Raw genomic sequence first — 24,272 nt, forward strand, 5'->3', positions numbered from 1 at the left:
CTAGTCAATGGGGGCAGTAGACACTGTTGAGTGAGCATGTGTACTGTCTGGCTGTTGCATTCAAAATGACTAAGTGAGTAGAGCAACACATCTGCATTAAGCTTGAACATTCCTCCGTCGAACGGAAGCTGTTTGGATGATTCACAAGGCCACAGCTATGGGCAGCTGGGGATTGGTAGCATCATCACGCCCACTCATGCATCACGTCTCATGCAGAGTTTTGTGGCGAAACATCAAATCGCCCAGGTGACGCAGCCTCCCCTGCAGCCCAGATTTGGCGTGCTGCAACTTCTGGCTTTTCCCAAAACTAATATCACCTTTGAAAAGGAAGAGATCTCAGACCGTAGAGATTCCAGAAAACATGGCAGGGCAACTGGTAGCAACTGGGAGAACTGTGTGAGGTCCCAAGGTGCCTACTTTGAAGGGGACAGAGGCATCATTGTCCTATGTACAGTGTTTCTTGTATCTTCAATAAATGTCTCTTTTTCATATTCCATTGCTGGATACTTTCTGGGCAGACCTTGTATATCCATATTCTTGAATTTGTAATACCTGTTTTTAACATGGGAAATTTGGTTGTGTACTAAATGTGAGAAAACTGTAAGCTTTGTTGTATGTAGATTACTTTGGACGTGTATTATTGATGAAAACTTATTTTTAAATAAAATTTACTTTTGTGAGTTACTGAATAATTTTGAAGCCCTTTTTGTAAAACTTGCTTTTAAGTATTTTAAAAATAAATATGTCAGTTTTAGTATCCACATTGCTCTTGTAAATGTATACCAGACTAGTAAATTATAGCCCATTTGCTAAATATGACCTACTGCCAGTTTGGTTGTGGGGGGGGGGGGGATTTAAAAAATAACAATTTTTCATTACACATAAAATTATATAAATTTTAGACTTAATAAAGTTTTATTGTAATAGTCCTGCCCATTTATATATGCATTGCCTGTGGCCTCTTTCTGCACAATTGGCAGCATTGAATAGTCACGGAGACGGACTGTGTATGGTTCACGTATCTGCAGTATTGACTCTGGCAGAAAAGATTTACCAGCTTCTGATCTAGAAACTGTTGTTTTAACTTCATTTTTAAAGTTCTTGATTATAAAACTTTTTTATATCATTGTAAAGTTCTGACACTACAGTTTCCCTGTAAGTTCTTACTTCAAAGAAACACTAGACATAATGAAAAGCATTATTTCAGCTCCACATTTTAACTTTGTGAAAATGATACAAAAAGTGGACAGAGTCTAAAGCTTTCATTCTAAATAAAAGCAAGATAGTGAGATAAACCAATTTTTAAAGTACAGATACTGGCTCTAAGACACATCACCTGGGAACTCTTAGAGATTGATCTGAGGAGAATATTAAAAAATAGGAATTGATGCTATAAATTTCATTTAAACTTTCCCATGATATATAATGAAATAAATCCTAGTATATTTTATTTCCCATAGTTTTCATGGTTGTCATTTGAACTTTTGAGATGGATATACTTAAAAATATCTGTAAGACCAGATGTTTTTTAGATTGGTTTTAAATTTTCCTTTATTACATTGACTACAAATTGCACCATAATTAAACTTATCCTTTTGATATATAATTTCCAGTAATATTAGGTTCTAGATTAGAATTGTATAGGATAAATTAAATTATTTATCCTATATAGAATTATATAGGATAAATCAGAATTTCAGTTTTCAGTTTTTGTGGCTTTATTAATGCTTTTTGGGCATCAACTCTTACCTGTAAACTAAAATTGCAGCGACATTTTATTGATGCTTTCAAAGTGTCTCATTAACACATGTATTTTATAAATAATAGCCATTAACTAGCTTTTTTTTTTTTTTTTTTTACTATTTTGCTGGTTTTTGTAGTTTTTCATGTCAGCAAATGATTATAATGGAGAAATAAGTTTAAGTATCACAAATGAGCATGAACAGAGATTCACATTTTTTTCTTAATCTTTAATGTAGCTGAACTGTGTGTTCTTTCTGATTGCAGACCTTGCTTGCATGTACAAGTTATTTAGTCGTGTGCCAAATGGTTTGAAAACAATGTGTGAGTGTATGAGTTCCTATTTGAGGGAACAAGGTAAAGCCCTTGTTTCTGAGGAAGGCGAAGGAAAGAATCCCGTTGACTATATCCAGGTACGTAAATATAAAAGATTCTCTTTCAAGTTTATAATAAAGTAATGTTGGTAAGTGCTATAAAGGTCACTTTTACTATGCCATGTATTACGTATTTTTGATTTACTTGTCCCAGTGGTAAACTAGTATGTATAATTACCCTAAATATTCTAGAATTTTGCAAAATGTGTATATATCTGGGAGCCAGACTAACCTGCTCCTTTTCATTTATTTTGTCTGGTAAAGACCTTGTTTAAATAGTCTTAAGAATGAAAGCTATTGTTTCTACTTTTTTAGATGCCTAACTGTTCATATACCTTAGTGTGTAAAAAATTCGTTAAATATTTTTTGTTTCAAAATATTTTTTGCTTTCAAGCAATAGTGAGAATAAATTGTGCTCCAGGTTTTTGTGTTTAAATATAAATAATGGGGTTCTGAGGTAGGTACATTCTTAAAGCTAATTTTCATGGACTTGCCCATTTAGTAAAGACAGATAATCAGGAGTAAGAAGTGAGGAGGCTCGTTGATTCATCGGCTATAATACCTAAGTGGAAGATAGAATGCTTCTCTCATCACTCACATTTTTACTACAGACTTAGATATAGGCTTGAAATAATAAAGTATCTATAAATTTAACACTGAATGTACACATTATAGTACTAGCGAAGTTAAAATTAACATACATGTTCATACATGTAATTGTTTCTAGAAAAACTCTAATGTATCTTAAATTTCTGTGTTTTTATTTGGAAGGGCTTATTGGATCTGAAGAGTAGGTTTGATCGCTTCCTCCAGGAATCATTTAATAATGACCGGCTCTTTAAACAAACTATTGCGGGTGACTTCGAGTATTTTCTCAACCTCAACTCCAGGTCCCCTGAATACCTCTCATTATTTATTGATGATAAGCTGAAAAAGGGAGTCAAAGGGGTAAGTATAATGTATTTGAAAATATATTAAATTTTACTTGTAGATAAAAGATTGTGTATAAACTTAAGAAATTAAGTATAAAATTAGGGAATTTTGTAGATATAAAAATAAGCGTAGTCCTTTGCTGTGCTTAAATGTGTGCTGTGATTTTTGTAAAGGATTGTTTAAGGTATGTGAAATGGTCAGAGGTGCTTTGACATTTCACTTAATGTGTAAAAACAAACAACTACACAGCCTTGGTTCTTAAAGCCCTTAGACTGTGAGGGTTGGATACGCTATAGAGATAATGAAGAACTAGAAAACAGTTATCCATACCACAGTATGTTGCTGCAGTCATCTGGTTCTGGGGGTTATGAATCAAGTAGTATTTGGATGCCAAGAATTTGAAGGCATACATTAGAGTAACTGTCAGAAAATAGTTTGAAAACACACTGAAGCTCATTTTTAAACCTTTATTTTATACCTGGGATCTTGGAAGCTAACTATAGCATAGAAAATCAAATTAAACATAGTGTGATCACACATAAATTGGTATTTTTTACTTCATCTTGGAATTTGGGAGATAAAAGGGAAAAGCAACAAATGTCCACAGGTTTTACAGGTTCCTATAATAGAAACAAAAACAAAGATCAAGACACAATAAAAAAGACACATTTGTTTAATCTTCCATATTTTTTAATTTGAGCTTAATACAACCTGCCACAGTATCATTTTTCCCTTAAAATATAAAGGCAAGGGGTCTTTTTACTCTTTAAATTATAACAAATTATTACCCTTCTGTTTGCACAATTTAGATTTTGAATGAGCTAATATGAAAATAATCTTTTGGCTATGTGAATTCCTGCCTAATTATGCAATGGCATCATAAAATACTCTTTTTTTGCAATTACATTTTTACTCCACCTGTTCTTTGTCATCCTTTAATTTGGCCATCTATCATTTCAGCAGTAGCCCTCTAGGGAATGGAACTCCACTTCATCCCCTGCTTAATGCTGCACTAGAATAGGGTGTAAGAGTTGGGGTGTGCTCCTACTGTATGAAGTAGGAGGCACTTTCTCTAGTGAGATCAATCCTGTTGACATAGCTCAAACGAGATACTCGTGTTTGTTGCCACAGCGTTGATTTTAAACTGTTGAACTGTAGTGCTGTTTTTGTATAACTAAAATTTTGGATTTATTAACTAGCCTTTTAATTGATTTTTCAGCTAACAGAACAAGAAGTAGAAACGATATTGGATAAGGCAATGGTCCTTTTTAGGTTTATGCAAGAAAAAGATGTATTTGAACGTTATTATAAACAACACTTGGCAAGGAGACTTCTTACAAATAAAAGTGTTTCAGATGACTCTGAAAAAAATATGATATCTAAATTAAAGGTAAGGTGTATAGAAGGTGAAATGGGGTGCTCTTAAGTAATGTTTGTCACATGATTGAACACCAACAGCATTTGATTAGGAACTATTTAATTAATTATTTTTATAAATTAAAGCTAGAATTTTTTTTGAGCAGGCTGTACTTAATATTTTTTCAAATTCTCAGACATTCAAAGTTTGCTGGGATTTCTCTTGGAGTTGGCAGGGTACATTCATGGCGATCTGGGTAGGCTTAATACAAGGGAAGCAAGGGAGTATTACTGTATAGTTCTGTCACAAAGGTGTGGTCCATAGACTTCTTGTTCCTATATCACTTGAGGTGCTTGGTAAAAACATGAGAGTTCTGGGCCCTGCCTTCAGTGAGGTTATTGGAATTTCTGAAAGGACTTGAAATCTGCATTTTAAAATAAACACCAAACACATTAAAGTTTGGTAGCTGTAGTCATAGAGCAGCTATTGGGAAGATTTAGAAATGGCAGAAGTAACATGGACTAGTTTATTTCTTTGTATGTGTTTTTATAGAAAAATCTATCATTTATTTGTGTATATTTGTGGTTTTTTTCCCCCACAGACTGAATGTGGATGTCAGTTCACATCAAAACTGGAAGGAATGTTTAGGGATATGAGCATCTCAAACACAACTATGGATGAGTTCAGGCAACATCTACAGGCAACTGGGGTAAAATTCCATACTCATTTCTGCTTACGTGTATATGTTTTTATATAAAAATTTTTGTAATGGTCATTTTTATCTATAAATCAAATAATTGTACTGCTGATATCTTTTTTCAAGTCATTAGTGACAACATGTATTGTCCAAAAATATTTTTTCCCATATAACTTATTTTCTATTAATGTTAAATTATTTTTTTATTCTTCTAAAACTTAGTTCATTCTCCCTACTTAAAGGAATGTGCTGAAAATGTAATAAATAGAATGATTCTGCTATTACAGTCATTACAGATTATGGAAAGAACACTGAGCTTAGGCAAGCTTACTGAGTTAGAGTTCTCTTCCTTTCGCTTTTCACCAGGATTGTGCTGTGTCTTTGTTACTTGATATTTCATTGATATTAAATGGACCCGACACCCCCAGGATCAGTGGGGGGATAAGCTGAGTATAAAAACACTGATACTAGTGTGTTGTAAGTGTGGTTTATATTCTTGACTCCCAGAGGAGGGATGAGCTGCAGCTTGTATGGCTTTGGAGTCCAGTGGGGTTTTGTGAGATTTAATAAAGTTCTGAATTTTTTTTGAACTGTTTTTCACCTTTTCCTTAAGTTTAGAGAACTTCACAGTTTTTCTTTAAAAGTCTTCTCTCTCTGGTGACTGTTTATCACTTAAGACATGTCACAATCATTTTTTTAAATTGAGGGTTTTTAAAAATATTTAAGTGTTAGATTATCACTTCTGTGGTCCTACAGTCTCGTAACAAACAAAATATGTGAAAATAGCTAACCCTGTAGAAATGGACAAGTACATGTTAAGGCATTCTGACCAAAGGGATTTGTGATCCCTCTTCATTATAAGTAGTGATGTAGCGATTTCCCTTACAATGTCTACAGTGGAGAATGGCTGAGAGCAAGAAAGATACAAGTGGGTGATGTATTGAAATGTGGGTGGGCAGGAACTGAATAATGTGATTATCTCAGGGTTTTGGTTTTTTCCTTATTGTTTAGGGATTTGTACTTAATTCTGTCTAATATATTGATGTGATTATATTTTCATGTGATACAATTTTTTTCTGTTTATTTTTTTCTTCCACTAATCTTGCACATATTGAGAGGTTTGGGAAAATAACCTGGTCTAAATAAACACTATTGAAACCATCTGTAAGGGACTATTCCTGATAGGTCCAGCACCCATACTATTTTTAAGTGTCTTATTACCTTGACTCGGATAGTTGAAAGCTTTTTGATAGGAAAATTACGGTCTTGACTCCTGATCATTCTGTTGGAGTTGTTTCATTTAAGGCATTTAAGGTGTGGGGTGACCCTTCAACATGATGATTTCATCAGATTGTTTGTCTTTGTTAATTTCTGTTGTTACAAAGTTTGTGAATTTTCTAGTCCTTCATTTTGATTATTCAGACATATCCTTCACTGTGTGGTAGAATATTAGTTAACTATATAGTAAGTAGAGTACTTATCATGGTGCTCAGAATTACAGATCTGCTAATCCAGTTGGAGTTTCCATTTACTGTAAGACCATTGTTTGCGTGCAGTTATTGACTTTCTTATAATTGTTTCTGCTAAGGACTGTAAGCTTTAAGTCTCCTAAGCCTCAATCTACATTAGAAAGATTTGATGAAAAGTAATAAAGTGATCAGATAAATCCTGAGCTTTCTGAAATCTTTGAGCACTTTTAAAATATCACTAATCCTCAAGCAGGTAATCCTCTGTAATTTTCTTGTCCTGTTAAATATATTAAGAAAGTGGCTCTTCCATTTAGTTTTAGATCAGTCTTTGTTATTATGCTGAAAGTAATATATTTATTTTTTCCTGTTTTTATTTTTAAAATGGCGATGGAGCAGGAAAACTACCTTGCTATCATATTTCTGTTTACTTAACAGACTTTTCTGGAACTTCTCCCTCTCTGTTCTTGCCTCTGTCATGCTGTCTTTGAATATAAGCTTAATGGCTTCAAATAGTGAGGAAAAGAAGATACAGACCACTATAATAGTTCTTGGAGGCACGCACTTTTTTTTTCTTTTCCATTTAACAAATAATTCATTAAGTGCTGTCTGTGCTAAGCATTGTCCTAGGCACGGTGTGTACAGCAGAGAGTGGAACAAAGTTCCCTGCCATTATGGTGCTTACTTTCTAATCTGGGAAACAAATAATAAGAAAACTCATAGTTCCTCAGATGGTAATAGAAGATCCAAAGGAAATACGGGGGGCGGGGGAGAAGTGGTCAGAAAAGTCCTCTTTTAAAAGTGGCATTTAAAAAAAAAAAAGACTTGAAGGTTAAGTCTGTGTGGGTCTATGAGAGAAGAGATAACAGACTATTGTCTTGAATGGACTGAACCAAGTTGTAAGCCCTGGCATCCCCCTGCCCCCCCCCCCCCACTGATTTGCCGATGTACCAGCAGTTCTTAGCCCTCCTGTCAGTTCATCATCCAATAGTCTCTGCTATGATCATCTCATCTATATATCATCTAGGGTTTCTAGTTTTAGTTTCTTTAAAATGGAATAATCATTTAATAGATATTTGTGAAGAAACCTGAGTGTGGAATACTTCACAGTATTTTTTAGAAACTGATCTCTTTTTAGAAATCTATGTCACTAAATCATTCAGGTTAGATAAAAATGTGAAAGTGGTTTAGAACAAGCTGTGAATATCAATAATAAAGATAATATTTCACATTTAAGAAGTTTTTTGATGTGCTTTATTTTTTCTTAAAAATTTAATCTGTTTAAAAAGAAGAAAAAATCTAACGTGACAGTAATGCTAGCATATATTTTATAGAGGTAGTTATCCTTTATTCAGATACTCACAGAACACCTATTATGTAGAACTGTACCTAGTGTCCTATGCAAAGGTTGTTAGAATGTGAACTCCATGCAAAAAAAAAACAAAAATGTTGATCAATATACCTCAGATGTGAATGGGATTGGAATATTTTATTTGTGTGTTAAGATGGTAAAAATACTTAAAAGCTGAGATGATATTATCCTAGAATTTTCTTTAAAAATTACACAGATATGGCCACTTAAAATTTTCTCTTCAAAAAAAAAAGCTTGAGCGCCAAAACTTTGCGTTTCTCAATGACAAGCAGTCACTCTTTGTTCACATGTTAACAACTGTCCTTTGGTCAATATATTAAAGTCAACATCTTAAGCAATAATTATAAATATTCACCAGGAGAGTTCGTCTGAAAAACACTGGTCGGTCTAATCTTTAAGAAGACAGTGGTTTAGCCCTGGCTGGTGTGGTTCAGTCGATTGAATGCCGGCCTGCAAATCAGTGGGTTACCAGTTTGATTCCCAGTCAGGGACATATGCCTGGGTTGTGGGCCAGGTCCCCAGTAGAGGGCATGCGAGAGACAACCGCACGTTGATGTTTCTCTCCCTGTCTTTCTCCCTCCTTTCTCTCTCTAAAAATAAATAAAATCTTTTTTAAAAATGTTTTATTTGCTTGATATTGAACTTGGCGTTAACTGCTTTGATAACTAATGCAGTATCTATATGGAACAGATAACAAATCATAGTGAATTGGTGAGGAACATCTCTTTCTCCTGTGCACAGGTATCTTTAGGGGGTGTCGACCTCACAGTTCGGGTGCTCACAACAGGCTACTGGCCCACTCAGTCAGCCACACCAAAGTGCAACATCCCACCAGCACCCAGGCATGCTTTTGAGATATTTAGAAGGTAAGCATAGATCAGACTTCGTACTTCTAAGTAGACATAATTATCCAGAATTGAAATAAATATGAACATTTGTAATGTCCCTGATTGAAGATGAATATACTACATTTTTTTACCTCTTGTTCAAAAGGAGAATTTATCTTTTTATGATTTTAATGGACAGTGCATAAACTCTTTTCAGAGGACTGTTTTATTGATGTCCTTCGGCATTAGTGCATGGTTAAGAATATAGTTTGTATTGTTGATGTCTGCCAGTGACTTAGGACCAATCGATTGTTGGGTTACTGTGGAGAAAGGTGGTCATATCAACAGCAGTGGCTGAGCAGCAGGCTGGGGCAAAGGGTATCAGTAGAAATTCTTTCATGTGCTACGTTTATCTTGTGATACCTAGCCCACTTAGGTCTGTGTTTTTCTCTCTGTCTGTCTCCTCTCCACCCCTCATTTCCTTTCTCTCTCTCTTATTTATTTATTTATTTAGTTTCCTCTTACACAAAAATATTAGAACTGAACCTGATTCCTAAGGTTTCATTTATCGTTTAAACTCTTTTACATATGTATTTGTTAAGGGTTGTTATCCTGCAGTTTATAATTTCAAACTGCAATGTAATTGTAAAATGTAAATTGTGTAATTCTCTGAAACCTGGTTTGATTTGCTAAAGGTTTTACTTAGCGAAACACAGTGGTCGACAGCTCACACTCCAGCATCATATGGGTTCTGCAGATCTCAATGCCACCTTCTATGGACCAGTGAAAAAGGTAGGTAGTGATAGTTTGAACATATTTATATCAAGGAACTTAAAATTAGTCTATAGAACTGATTGGTGATTTTTGTTGACTTGGGTAAATTATTTCTCTTATTTCCCTACCTATTCCATATATTTAAAAAAGGGAAAGAACTTTGGCATTATTTACCTGTGTTCTCTCAGTTGCTAGATAACTTCATTTGACAATATAAAGATTACACCAGTAACCTTTCTTAAGTAGTAAATAAGATAATTACATATTTTATTTATAAGATCAGACTTGAGACCGTAGTGCATAAAATACTAAAATTTAAGTTGATTTGTGGGCATGCAAAGCTGTGTGTTCCTTTTCAAAATTCTCAGTCTCCTGTGATCCTTATTTTCCAGTAGTCAAAACTGGAAACATCATCACTTTAGATTTGTGAGATGTACAAAGTGTTACTAAAGGGATCATTTAAAATGAGCAAGGGACTAGACAGGGGATATCTATGAAGGAACACGGACGTGGACTACAGGGATAGAATGGGAGCGAGGGGTCGGCTGGGAGGAGGAGGGCAAAGGGGAAAATTGGGACAGCTGTGACAGAATGATGATGAAATATTTAATAAAAAAAAGATAGTCGAACTTTTTTTTAAGAGAAAAGAAAACAAAAAAGAAAATGGGCGCTATGCTAGTGAATTACCTTCATTTTAAAAAACAACAGAAATCACTCCCTGGCTGGGTGGCTCAATTGGTTGGAGCACCACCCCAAACACCAAAAGGTGTAAAGGGGAGGCAACCAATCGGTGCTTCTCCCTCTCCCCCTCCCCTTCTGCCTCTCTCTACCTCCTCCCTCTTCCCCTCCCCTCTCCTTAATCCCCTTCCCCTTCCTCCTCCCCCTCCCCCTGCCCCTCTCAATCTCTAAAATCCTTGGGTGAGGATTTTTTTTTTTTTTTTTTTTTTTTGAGGAAGAAAAATACCCGCCTTTTTATATCTAAAATAGGTTTAGAGTACTTTCATTGCTTGGTATAACTCAAATCAGGGTCATTTGCCCTGAAATTGAAAAGTAACGAAAAGCTTCTATCCAAACATTAAAAAAAATATGTAAGGTGTCATCTAGGCAGCAAATAACTGTTTTATTGTTTATGGCAATTAGAATTTTAGTAGTTTTAGCTGTGGCTGGTGCGGCTCAGTGGATTGACAGCCGGCCTGCAAACCAAAAGGTCGCTGGTTCCATTCCAGGTCAACGCACACACCTGGGTTGTGGGCCAGGCCCCCTGCTGGGGGGGTGTGAGGGGCAACTGATTGATGTATCTCTCACACACTGATGTTTCTCTCCCTCTCTTTCTCCCGTCCTTCCCCTCACTCTAAAAATAAATAAAATCTTTTTTTTTTAAAAAAGAACTTTAGTAGTTTTATACGATACCACTGTTACAACAAACTTTTTTTTTAACATTGTTGAAAATGGCTACATGTATCCTAATGGTTATATTTAACTGAAATGGGAAATATTCCTTACAAATCATTTAGTTGAATAATATTAGAAACTATTGTATACTAGGTTTACAGTTTTTTTATGGAAAATAGTACAATAATAAATAATAATACAAAAATAAACTTGGTGTTTTGCATACTCACAACCGTATACCTTCTTTTACCCCACCCTGTATTTAAGTGTAAATGGGAAGGTCAAGGATACTAAAGAACTCAGCTTTTAATAATTGTTTGTTTGTTTTGTTTTTTATTTTAAAAGAGGGTTTTTTCCCCTAAATAGTCATGTTGTCTTTGAAGTTCTGTTAAACAGATAAGTAGGTTTTTAAAATAATTTGTGTTAATTACTGAAGACTTAAATTTCGCCTATGTACTTAAATCATGGAGCAGAAACAGGCTGTAAGGGTGGCAGAGGGCCCCCCCACCCCCACCCCCCCACCAATCTTACGGTGCTGTTTGATCTCTTCACTATGTTCAGACTACACGGAAGCCTGACCCTCTAGTTCTGGTAGTGGTATAAAGGAGTGATGTTTTATAAGTCCATTATTACCCTGTTATGTACTGTTAAAATAATTTTTTGTTGTAAAATTAAAGTGTTTACAATTTAAAAAAAAGACAACCCTAATTAAGGACTTCGAGTGTGTGCATACATACACAAATATGTATAAACATATACACTTTTAAATAGTATTTTCTTTCTATATAGGAATAAATTTTATAGTTTTGTAAAGGGTTATTTCTCAAGCATACTGTGAAAGTTACGGGGAGATAATTTTTATCTACTTTATGTTTTTTTAAAAAAATGAAACAGGAAGATGGATCTGAAGTTGGCGTTGGAGGGGCACAAGTCACTGGCTCTAATACACGGAAGCACATACTGCAAGTCTCCACTTTCCAGATGACCATATTAATGCTCTTTAATAATAGAGAAAAATACACGTTTGAGGTATGGGTTGGGCTGTATAAATTTTAACCAGTTGTGTTGTTACTAATTCTCACATGTTACCTGAGTCTGTCTTACTTGAATAAACCTTCAGAGTCATTATTATTTTAGGATTATTATTATTATTATTACCCTTTGAGTACCATTAGAGGAAACAGCATAAAATTAGGTTTATGGAACTATGTGAACATTGTACACTTGTTGGGTCCTGTTTCATTTGGTTTTTTTAAATCAACTTTATTGAAATAGAGTTTTATGTGACAAAACATACTTCATTTAAGTGCATAATTTGATGAATTTTAACAGATGTACATACCTGTGTAACTGCCATCACAATCTATAGAATATTACTCCCCAAATTTTTTTACTCCATTGTAGTCACTTCCCTCCCATTGTCCCCAGACCCAGGGAGCCAGTGATTGGCTTATATCACCATAGAATAGTTGTGCCTTTTTAGCATTTTCCATAAATGGAATCAGACAATACATACTGCTTTTGTGGTGCTTCTTTTACATAACACAGTGTTTTTGAGATTCATCCATGTTACTGCAAGTATAGTTACAGTAGTTCATTGCTTTTTTTTGCTGAGTAGATTCTATGGATCTACTACATTTTCTGTTGATGGGCATTTGAGTTACCAGATTGAGGCTGTTATGAGTAGAGATATATGTTTAACTTTTTAAGAAACTGCCAGACTGTGTTCCAGAGTGACTGTACACAGTGATTTCATTCCTGCCTACAGCGTAGGAAAGTCCAGTTCCTCACATGCTCTTCAAAATTTAGAAATAGCAGTCTTTTTAATATTAGCCTTTTAACTGATATGTAATTACATCTCATTGGGGATTCAATTTGCCTTTCCTTGATGATTAATGATGTTGAGCATCTTTTATGTGTTCATATGCCACTTACGTGTCTTGTTAGTGAGGTTTCCATATCTTTATTGAGTTTCTGAAAGCTCTTTATAAATTCTGCATATAAATTCTTTGTCAGATCTGTGTCCTGTGGTTATTTTCTCATAGTCTGTCGCTTTTTCAGTGTTTCTTTTGTTTGTTTGTTTGTTTGTTTTTTAGTGGCATCTTTTAAAGAGCAGAATTTTTTTAATACTGATAGAAGCCTGGATTTTTTCCCTTTTACAGTTCCTGCTTTCAATATCCTATCAAAGAAATTGTGGCCACCTCGACATTGCAAAGAATGATAAACACTGATAGTTATTCATCTAGCATCATTTGTCTAAAGCAGTAGTCTTTTCCCTATCAATTATCTTGGCACCTTTATTTTAAAAAGCAATTGACACTACATGTGTGAGTCTGTTTCTGTATTCTCTTATTTGGTTGATTTCAGTGTTTGTCCTTACACTAATTTTACCTTGTCTTGATAGTATCAAGTGTTTTCTTCCTTTTTTTTTTTTTTAATACAGTAATTGTTTTAATATGCTGGCTTTTTTATTACCCTTTTTCTTCCTCCATATACCTTTAAATGGATGGGTTGGAGTTAAAATGAAGACCATGTGATTCTTACTAAGTTTAAATTTAAAATAAAGAATGAGTATTTTTTTAAAAGCTTAAAGTTATTGCCACATTCTAATTGAGAGCCAGTTTTCAGATATAGGTGAACATAGGAAATAGATTAAGTTTGAAGTTCAGAGCAAAATTAAATTTTAGGCCTATTTTAATACTCATCTCCATACTTTTCTTTATGTGAAAGGTATAATTAAGAGATGACCATTTTTATGTGATACTCCTCAAGGAAATGTTTTGAAACCTGAGTTTTTAAGTCAGCAGTTTTTCTCTTAAATATTTCCAGGTGTCTCTTAAGGGAATACCTTAATTTTCATGCACAAGTTATAAACGATTAAGTCCCAAGAATAATGATTGAGCAAATATTGTGTACCTTACTCAGACATTGTAATAAGCTTTTTCAAACAGAGGTAGAATTAAGTTGTCTTTAACAGCTTGGATGTTTTAATCTGCATCTCTCATGGATAATATATTTTAAGCAGAATAAGCTGCTTAGAAAATGCTAGAGTTGGTTTTCTGAGTTTTTGTTTATAAAGAACTGGCAAAATAATGGGATAAACAAAAACATAAATTCATTTTCTTCAACCATTGTTGAAATTGCTAGTACCAATTTGAGGTCATTGATACTAATGAGCAGCGATTAGGTAGAAAATAAAATTAAGTAGAAATTTCCTCTAATATTGTAAATTTTAGCTAAGTCACAAACCAGAAGCCTTTGCATAAATGGCATATGTAGAATGCTGTTCCTATGACTCCAAAGCCTTCTATTCACATCTTGATCTAGGGGCATTGTGAGGGAGGGACACATGAAGTTTGTCGTTACTCATACCACGTGTTTCACCCTAATCTGCGGAAGGTTTGTTAGCCAACTCACAGATCACCTCTACAATTAGAAGAGGTCGTTAACAGCTTTAAAAGAAGTTGATCTTTTATTTTTGAATGTTCTTTATGAGTTCAATAAGATGCTATATTAGTAATTTAATGCTACATAACAAATCCTAAAACTTAACCACTGACAATTTATTGTCTTTCGTGGTTTCGGCAAGTTATGGATTCAGGAAAGGCTTGTTTGGATGGTTTCTAGCTCGACCGCGTGAGGTTGCATTGACATGTCAGCCAGGGCTTCAGTCATCTTGGTTGTTTGGGACTGGAAAATGCACTTCCAAGCTAGTGGTATATGCTGCTTCCACGTGGCTGGCAGGTCCTTTTGGCTGTTGGTAAGAGATCTCCACGTGGGCCTTATTAATCACATGACCGTTTGGTTGTCCTTGAGTTACCGTGGCTAACTTCCTAGAGCAAGCAATCCAAGCAGAACCTGCAGTGCCTTTATGACCTAGCCTTGGAAGCCACATATTGTCATTTATTTTCTTGGTCACCCAGGTCAGCCCTCATACAGTGAGGGAACCACACACGGTTAAAACATACCAAGATTTTTGTGAACAATCTTGGAAACTACCTACAAAAAGGTCGCATATATGTGTAGTTTCACATTTAATTCATAGAAGTCAGGCTACTGTGGCTTTTTCCTCTTTTTTTGTTTTTTTAGTTTTTTTGACTAGAAGTCTGTATTATGGTTTAGAAGTAGAAGAAGGAAATATATACAGTGGTATACCTTGGGCTTTGGTAATTAGCATTTGGCTTTTTAAAGAGCGATGAGTATTGATACAAATTTCCTGAATTTCTTTATGCTTTTAAATTTTTCTGAGAGTAAGTTTGAAATAATAAAAGCTAATTGTGGACAATAGCAAAATTAATGTCAGTAGAATTTAAATAGCAAACCATTAAACAACAGTGATAATATTTTATCAAGAAGCTAACAATTAGTGCTATAACCACAATATATAAAAGAAAATGGTTGGAACTACAAGGAGAAGATTCCACAATCATAGAAATTCCTCACATGTACTGACTGACAGTAACACAATTAGCAAATTAAAATGAAAGCTGTACAGAGAGAACTTTGAACCCCAAAAGTAAAATACACATACCGAGAAATGCACATATTGGGAAATAACTGTCCGGTGTAACCTTAGTACAAAATGGAGCCAGGAAAATACAAAAAAAAAAACAAAAAAAAAAAAACCAGAAAAAGACAGCATGTTACTCAACATAAATGCACGCTCATATTCAGCAGTGTATTGAAAGGGTAATTTACTGTTTCCAAATAGGATGTATCCCTGGAATACAAAGAAGGAATGTATTAACAAATAGTTAACGAGATTTTGTAGTAATAATAAAGAAATTGACTGAACACTTGGTATTGTCAGATACCACTTCAAGGAGGTTATGAATGATTTCTACATACGTACAAAAAGCATTTGCTAAAAATCCCCTTTCCTTACATCCAGTATGGAGGGATTCTTGGCCACCTAAGAATGAAAGGAAATGCCTGCCCTTTAACGTGTTCAGGGTATATCCAGTGAGAGACGTAAGCAAGCAAGCAAGCAAGCAAGCAAGCAAGCAAGCAAGCAAGTGGTAGTTAGTAGTAAAATATTAGATACCTTCCCATTAAGTCAGGAACAAGTTAGGAGACCTACCTTTACTGCTGCTGCTCAGCCTTATTCTGTGGATCCTAATTAACACAGTACAAGAAGAAAAAGGAGTGAAATAAATATCCGGAGTTGACAAAAGTTGTAGACAATATGTTTGTCAACTCTGCTAATCAACTGAGAAACAGTTCCCTAAGAAGAGTTCAGTTGAAAAGTTAACTTTTTTATAAATCATAATTAGAAAATGACACTGGGATATTTTAATAAAGATCATGATCTTCCTAGGAATCATTCTAACAAGAAAGGTAGAACATGTACCAAAAAGGCAATAAAAGAGAAAGAATAGGAAAGGATAAGTGTACCCAAATAGGAAAAATACATGGTACAAAGGAGGTTTGTTTTTTTTTAAGTCATCTATAAATTTAATGAAATGCTAGTAAAAATCTACAAAAGATTTGTTTTCTATGAAACTTGACAAACTATTCCCAAAATTCACCTGGACAAGAATAGGCAGAACATTTTTTGGAGGGGCAGAAAAGTCCAATAACAGGGGAAATAATTTGTCCTAATATCAAAACATATCTTAAAGTTACAGTTGTTTAACATGTATAGACAAATAATTTATTTTAACAAAATAAAGAGTCCAAAGACATTAATACCGAGAGAGGTGACTTATTTGCCATTTCTGAATAAACTCAATTAAAATAATTGTTGCTTCATTTGTGGGACTAAGAGGAGAGTAGTATGGGGATCTTGGTTCCGTGTATCATACTAAATAACAAAATCAGATTTCGGATAGATGTAAATATGGATATATAACAGTAATAGAAGGAAACAATATATTGGTAGGATGTGAGAAAAGCTTTTTCTCCCAAGCGTGTTTCATAAACCACAAAGGAAAAGACTGACAGATTTAACCACATAAAAGTAACAAAACATCTATATAATGAAATATCAAAGTAAGAGAGGATAAAGAGACTAGGAGAAATTATTTACAGCATGTAACATAATTTAAAACCTTAAATATAAAAGAACACTAATAATACAAAAACAAATGAATAGAAAAACGTAGAAGGAATATAAATAGACAAAGCAGGGAAGGAGAGTTAACAAATATCCTTTAAACAAAGTTTTTTATATTGGTCATGGGATTACAAATTAAAATAGTGAGATTCCATTTTTAGCCCAACAGAAGAACAAGAGAAAAAGAAAATTGAGTGTAGAGAGAATGGATACTCTTAGACAGTTGTAAAGATAAATAGTTAAGCAACTTGAAAGGCACTTTATCAAATATGATTATAACTTTGAGAAACCAAGTACACATCTGGAAATCTGCTTCGGAAAACCTGGCTTTTGTGTTCAAAGACGGAAACGCGTGGTCCATCACAAAACTGGGTGCAATCTCAGTCTTCATTTTTATCGTGATAGAGCAGTACTGTGGAATTCCCTGTAGCTTTAAACTTGCTGCTAACATGGAAAATCTCCAAGAAATTAGTAGGAGAATTCATAGTGTGCTCCTGTTTATGTTTAACAGTAATACTTACATAGATGGCATATTCCTCTGTATACACATATATGTGTATTTCTGTTTATGTGTGTATATGTAGATGTATAGGAAAAAGGCATAGAAGAAACTTTGGATTGCAATAGTTACCTCTGGGAATCATGTGTAATTGTAAGCTATAACCTAATAATATATTTCCAGTTCTTTGAATATGACTAAACAATAAAATAAATAAGTCACTTATAGCATGTACATAATAATTATAATCAACATTCTAATAATAACACCTGTTTAATTTCCTAGGGTTAACATGTATAGTATTTACAATGTGTAAAATAGGTGGACATAACCAGAGATCATTTGAAGCAAAGGAAGGTACATCATCCATCATCACTAAAATTTACGTTTCTCTCAATCCTCACTTAACCTGACAGTCATTTAGAAAAATCTCTTGTTGCCCACAGACTCTTGTGAAAAGCACAATGACTCTCTCTGCATTTGATACATAATCTGAGCATCACCATCTTCATGCCCACCTTCCTGTGCTTTTTTAAAGAAACAGCTGTGTACAACAAATCAAAGCGATGTAACCTAATGTGCAGACTTGGTGCATCATACATCCATCCTTCTAGTTGCATAGGAACTAAATTGTATCTGTGTACAGTTCTCTTACTGTCCCATTGATGTAAGATTATAGTGAATTTAAAAATATAGTCGACACTTGAATAAGGTGGAACTTAGGGGCCCAGTACCTGCACACTTGGCATTGAAAATCCACATAGAACGTTTAACTCTACAGTTGTTGGCCCTTTGCATCCCTGGATTCTACCACAGTTGTAAAACGGTAACTGGGAATGCAAAAATACTGTTCTCCATACGAAGCTGGTTGAGTCTGTGGATGTGAAACCCACGAATGTGAAGGGTTGACTGTATTTATTGAGAAACCACAGTATATCCATGTAGTTTAAACCCATGTTGTTCAGGGATCAACTATACATTCATCTTTTTCCTCTGAATTTCTTTTCTCTCTTTAATATTTAGCAACCGTTAACACCTGCACTTCAAAACAGATTTGTTGCTTTTTATATTTAGTATTAATTACCAGGTGTTTAATTTTTTATTTGGTCATACAGGCAGTAGATATGGTCAACTTGGACTATAAATTTTGATTGTATGGTAGAAGGCCTTAGTTCAAGCTTATTTTGCTTCTCTTTATGAAGGAAATTGCTAAGCAAAAGAGCGGTGTGGATAAACTTGGAAGGAAAATTGCTGAGTATGTAAAAGTGACAATTACATGTTAACACTTTTTTAAAAAAATGTAAAGGCACATCCCTAATATTCTCTGCTGGACGATGTCATTTTTAGATTAGGCTTTATATCTCCTGAAACAGAAAAGCATGTGTATTTTCAATATTTTGTAATTTGAAACACCTTTTTTCTCCAGTTTTTTCAAATAAGTGAAATTTTAGTAAAGTATCATAATAGGGAATTCTTGGTTGTAAATTAATACTTTAAGGGATTACCTCTCCAACCACTCTTTGGTCAGTTTTACTTACTAATTAATCTGGTTTAATCTTTCAAAAAGTCTGTATATACAAACTATGTCAATCTGATGAAATTTCAGGAAATTCAGCAAGAAACAGATATCCCCGAAAGAGAACTTGTTCGAGCCCTGCAGTCCCTCGCCTGTGGTAAACCAACACAGCGGGTTCTCACAAAAGAACCGAAGTCAAAGGAAATAGAAAATGGTCACATATTCACAGTTAATGATCAGTTCACGTCCAAACTGCACAGAGTCAAGATTCAAACAGGTATTAGAGTTTTTCTCTTAAAACAAACTGTATTTTTTTCTCTAAAAATTCTTGTCTGATTTTTAGCTTTAAAAAACTAATTATTTTCGGGTGATACATGACACATAGGCTTAAGAAATAAAACAGCTTTTATTGTTACGTGTTCCTGTCAAAATGCAGTTGAATCCAAGTATAGTAAGTATTTTAAAAAGTAATGCAGAGCAGTGAATGTGATACTTATTTCAATAGGTTTTCGATGCATGGAGTACAATTCTGTGAACATAGTACATACTTATAAAGTTACTTTTTTAAACTGGTTAACTAATAGTGGGCGTTTGCCTTTAAAGCAGATTTATAGAATTCTCAAAATTGGAAATTATCTATTTAAAGTTTGATCATAGGTGCAGCTGTTTATATTCCGATGAACATTTCTCAGTTTGAAAGCCTTAAAACTCAATATTTTCTCTCCAACTTAAAAACATAGAAGTGACCCTGTTATGAGCAATTTTTAGTACAGTCTTAAAGCTAATAATAAACATTCTATTTATTGTATATTTAACATAATGTAAGATGTGTGTTTTCTGTGCATTTAAAGAGAAAAAAGGCATTCCACCTTTGTTGACACTCAAACTCTAAAGTAGTTTTCTACTTCGTCTTAAAAGTAGTGTTAGAAAGTTTTTCAGTACTGATTTATTTATTACGGTGAATATATCTTGTGGTAAAACTTTTTAAAATAACATAATGACCACTGCCTTTTTATTTTAAAAAATTGTATTTGTGTTGTATGTTAGTAAAAGATAGTCTTTTTACAATCATTTTAATGCTAAATATAAAATTGACTGCCAAAATACATTGATTCCAGAACCTTATAGACATACTTGTGTTTCCCTTTTTGACCCTGATTGGATCTGTGTGCCTTGTGAAGCAGGGTGGTGTATCTCTGTTAAAGCCTTGACTACTTTGTCCCATAGTTGAAAACCGTGTCATTGTATCTTCATCAACAAAACTGACCCCATATCTTTGGGACACAGATGTAGATTAAAAATAAAACAGAGTAGTCATAGTGAGTCATGGAATAAAATGTCTTTTGTCCTCTGGTGCAAGACATACGAATTTGTCGTTTTGGACAGATACAGGTGTTGGGTTTCAAGACTTAACGTGTTTTGCCTTGTATAATACGCTCCCGTGTGTAATACACGCCCGCATTTGTGGCCCATACTTTCAGGGAAAAAATCTTTTCACTTTAATTTTTTAATGCAATTTTTTACTTATAGTTATATACTTGTTTTTTGTATTATAAAGGAATTTTAGCATTTATTTTTGAACATATTATACAAGAAATTTCATATAACAAATAATTACAAAACACAAGAACAAATACAAGATATTTCAGATACTACCCATGTGTAATGCACATTCTTATTTTTCCTTCAAAAATTTGGGCAAAAAAGTATGCATTATACATGGCAAAATACAGTATTTGGAAAATGTATAGTGACATATATCTGAATTTCTTAGTCTCATGCTGCTTCACCCTAAATAAATGTCTTTGTAGTCACAGATTCCATCACGTTCAGCAATAATGTGCGGTGTGACTATTTAAAAAAAAATAGCCCTGGCTGGTGTGGGTCAGTGGATTGAGTGCCAGCCTGTGATCTTAAAGGTCTCCAATTCAATTCCCAGACAGGAAACCCCCTGGGTTGTGGGCCAGGTCCCCAGCTGGGTGCATGCCAGATGCAACCAATAGATGTTTCTCACAATCCCTCACCCTCTCTCTGGAAATAAGTACATAAAATCTTTTAAAAAACAGAGGATGTTTTTTAAAAAAAGTCCTCCTGATAAATTTTTAATTTTTGGTGTTATATGTGTATAGTGTTTTAGATCTCATTAAAATAGGAATATAGTTACATATGACGAAAAATTTGGCTAGATGCTCTCCTAAATTTGTTTTCAGCTGTAAAATTCTGTAAAGAAATAATATTTTTCATTTTGGAGTGGTATTTAGGTTAGCTTGGCTCTTACTGATATTTTGTGTAAGTTAAAATTTCTTCGCTACTTATAAGTATTGTGACCATATAGGTTTTTTTGTCAGAATACCTGTTGATACTTTGCCTTTTGGAGGAAATATTTGGAATCATAATTAAATATGTACTTAAAGACTCTGGCCATAGCTATTTATGCTGCTTCTTACTGAGGTCGGTAGAAGTTTAAGCAAAGGAGTTAAAAGTACTACCTAATACCACCTTTGGAAAGAACTAGATTCATTTTAATTGTCAGCGATTTCCATAGGTGACAGATTTTCCCATCATCGCCAGTCATCTTCTTCCTCCATTCCCCCATACGTCCGCATACGCAGGTACCCACTTACACAAGCAGTGCCTTCATTGTGCTCTTTAAGTGCAGAGTATTGTGCTTGGCTCTACAAGTAAGCTCCTGTCATCACATTTTAAAAACATCTTAATTCAGTTTGTATCTCCACCAGTCTTCACATATATTTTGGAGTATACCTATTTAGGTGACCAAATCTAGATGAATCAAATGGATTGTTTAAAATATTATTTATTTTTCCTTCCAACTTAAAAAAAAAAAATTTCCAAATCTACGGAAAAGGTGAAAAACACCATGGGCATGGGTATGGCCATCACATACATTTACCAGCCATTAAAAATCTCCATTTGCTTGGCCACCCTTGCCCCCATTCTTCCTCTCTCCCCCGATATAGATACATATTTGCTTCAACATTTTAAAATTAATTTGGAAGCATCATAACACTTCTCTCCAAATACTTCAACGTACATATATCTCCTTATAGTAATATATTTTCCCCCATAATTGTAATAATATTTCAAACCCAGTAAAATTAATAATGGTATACAGCTATTTACCACCTGTGCTTTTATTTCTGCACTTGTATCAAAAATGCCTTTAATACCTTACTTTTGGGATCCAGGATTCAGTCAAGTTTTTCCACATTAAATTGATTTAAAACAATGCCTGTCCTTTTTAATGACACTGACTTTTTTGAAGAAAAGCATTATTGTTTCTCAGTCGATCATTTAAATCTAACTCTACTCTTTTTTTAAGATTGGTTGTCTTTAACTTGGGAAGACACTGAAAGCAGAATTCTCAACCAAGGGGTTGTAGTTAGGAACAGCTCGGTGGATGGGCTCACCAGGGCGGTCTGCTGTCTCATGAGCCTGCCTAGTCCTACGACAGCAGCGTCCCATGTGGTTCTTCACAGTTCTCCGATTTCTGCTGCCAGAAATGTCACAGCTATCCACTACTGAAGACCAATAAACCAACATGCAGTTACCACTTTCCTTTCTCTGCCTCGTCAATTAGAGCCAAGTTGTAGGAGAAAGTAACTTCTATAATTACTTAGCAATTGCCTTGTGCTCTATAGAGGATAACAGTAAGACTTCTCTTAAAGATTGGAATGTAGTATGTTTAGTGACAGTGAGATTGTGTGGGGGGGGGGGATTAGATACATGACAAGAAGTTGTTAGGTAATTGGTGAGAGATACAAATGAATTGTTAGGGAGTTTCTTTAATTGACAGCCTAATGATAGTTTTTAATTATTTTTTGACCTAACTAAATCTTAGCAAAACATGCCCTTTCCTCCTCTTTAAGCGTTCGTACAGCCACATTTTGAGTTGGTAAGATACCGGTTATTCTCTTATCTGAGATCTTTCAGTGAGGTTTAACTAGGAGTCAAGGTGGTAAAAATAGTAGTTTACCTACCAAACTCACAAGCAATGAAAATGACTAATAACTACTAAATATATTTAGTTACCCTTTTTTTTTTTTTTTTTAGGAAAGGAGTCATTATATTCTATAAAAATAAAATCTGTTTTATTACCTCTGTAAAAATAAATTCCTAGTATTTAAAAGGAATAATTTAGAATTGTAGGATTTTTGTATCACTGCTTGTTACTTAAATATTTATTAAACACTGAATTCGGCAGTTTTTGGATGTTTACTTGGAATGAGTATATATGTAAACTTAGGTTGAAATAGGGTTTTCCCCCAGTGGATGTTACTAATTTGTACTGTTTGTTTATAAACCACATTTTTTAAATTACATTTCAAACTTCATGATAATCACAAAAGTGTCTTTCTCTTTTAGTTGCTGCCAAACAAGGTGAATCTGACCCAGAAAGGAAAGAAACAAGGCAAAAAGTAGATGATGACAGAAAACATGAGATAGAAGCTGCTATAGTGCGGATAATGAAATCTAGAAAGAAGATGCAGCACAATGTGTTAGTAGCAGAGGTGAGAACACTAAGAATGGATGAATGTAGAAAAGCAAAACAACCTGAACAATAGAAATTTAGTAAAGTACTATATTCAGTCGATTTTAGATAATAATTTTAAAATTAGGAAACTGCATTCAGGTAATACATACTAAAAGCATGGCACTTGATATTTAAACATAACAGTACATCGAAATAGGTGCATACTTTAAAAACTGAATATGTTTGTTATAAAAATCCATTGTTACATGAAGAATAAACAAAATTTTCACTACTATTTAATACTTCTGTGTAAAACAAACTACATTTATGTCTATAATTAATAGTTGTTGCCATTTATTGAGTGTTTACATATTACAAATTCAGAAATCATGGAAAAACCAAATCAAATAAATAAGTAAGACATATTGACAATGAAGATGACTGGCTAGTTTCCCCAGACATTCTCATGGGGCTGGTAAGAGTGGGTATTTGGTGGCAGTGCCTGGAGAAGTGAATGGAGGTGCGGCGCGAGAGGAGCTTGTCCTTTGAGATGTCGGCTCATGGGGAAAGGCAGAGAGCAGCGCTGCAGGACTGAGGGTTGCGTTGAGGGGTTCTGGGTTTCATTTTTCTAGAAGGGAAGATACTCAGTGTGTTTATATACTGAGGATACAAAAGGAATGCTTAAAAGCAAAGGAGAAGCAATGAAATCAGGAGTTCATTGATGTCCCAAAGTCAGAGGAAAGGCAAGAGGATTGTACAGAGCGCAGGCAGGTGGGAG

At 34.3% G+C, this 24,272-nt stretch overlaps 1 protein-coding gene across 2 annotated transcripts in view; it reads left to right on the forward strand.

The window, feature by feature from the left end:
• The window catches only part of CUL3 (cullin 3), a 91,746-nt gene that overhangs the window by 64,004 nt on the left and 3,470 nt on the right, over nucleotides 1-24,272 (forward strand). For both annotated transcript variants that reach the window (XM_054585608.1, XM_054585609.1), the window contains 9 exons: nucleotides 2,008-2,153; nucleotides 2,886-3,062; nucleotides 4,267-4,437; nucleotides 5,006-5,113; nucleotides 8,681-8,805; nucleotides 9,462-9,558; nucleotides 11,827-11,961; nucleotides 19,093-19,279; nucleotides 23,386-23,531. In XM_054585608.1, the coding sequence (XP_054441583.1) occupies nucleotides 2,008-2,153; nucleotides 2,886-3,062; nucleotides 4,267-4,437; nucleotides 5,006-5,113; nucleotides 8,681-8,805; nucleotides 9,462-9,558; nucleotides 11,827-11,961; nucleotides 19,093-19,279; nucleotides 23,386-23,531 (1,292 nt within the window). The remainder of the gene's footprint in view (nucleotides 1-2,007; nucleotides 2,154-2,885; nucleotides 3,063-4,266; nucleotides 4,438-5,005; nucleotides 5,114-8,680; nucleotides 8,806-9,461; nucleotides 9,559-11,826; nucleotides 11,962-19,092; nucleotides 19,280-23,385; nucleotides 23,532-24,272) is intronic.

Source organism: Pteronotus mesoamericanus, unplaced genomic scaffold, assembly GCF_021234165.1.
Source record: "Pteronotus mesoamericanus isolate MK-2021 breed Mesoamerican mustached bat unplaced genomic scaffold, CSHL_Meso_final contig_90, whole genome shotgun sequence".
Taxonomy (NCBI): domain Eukaryota; kingdom Metazoa; phylum Chordata; class Mammalia; order Chiroptera; family Mormoopidae; genus Pteronotus; species Pteronotus mesoamericanus.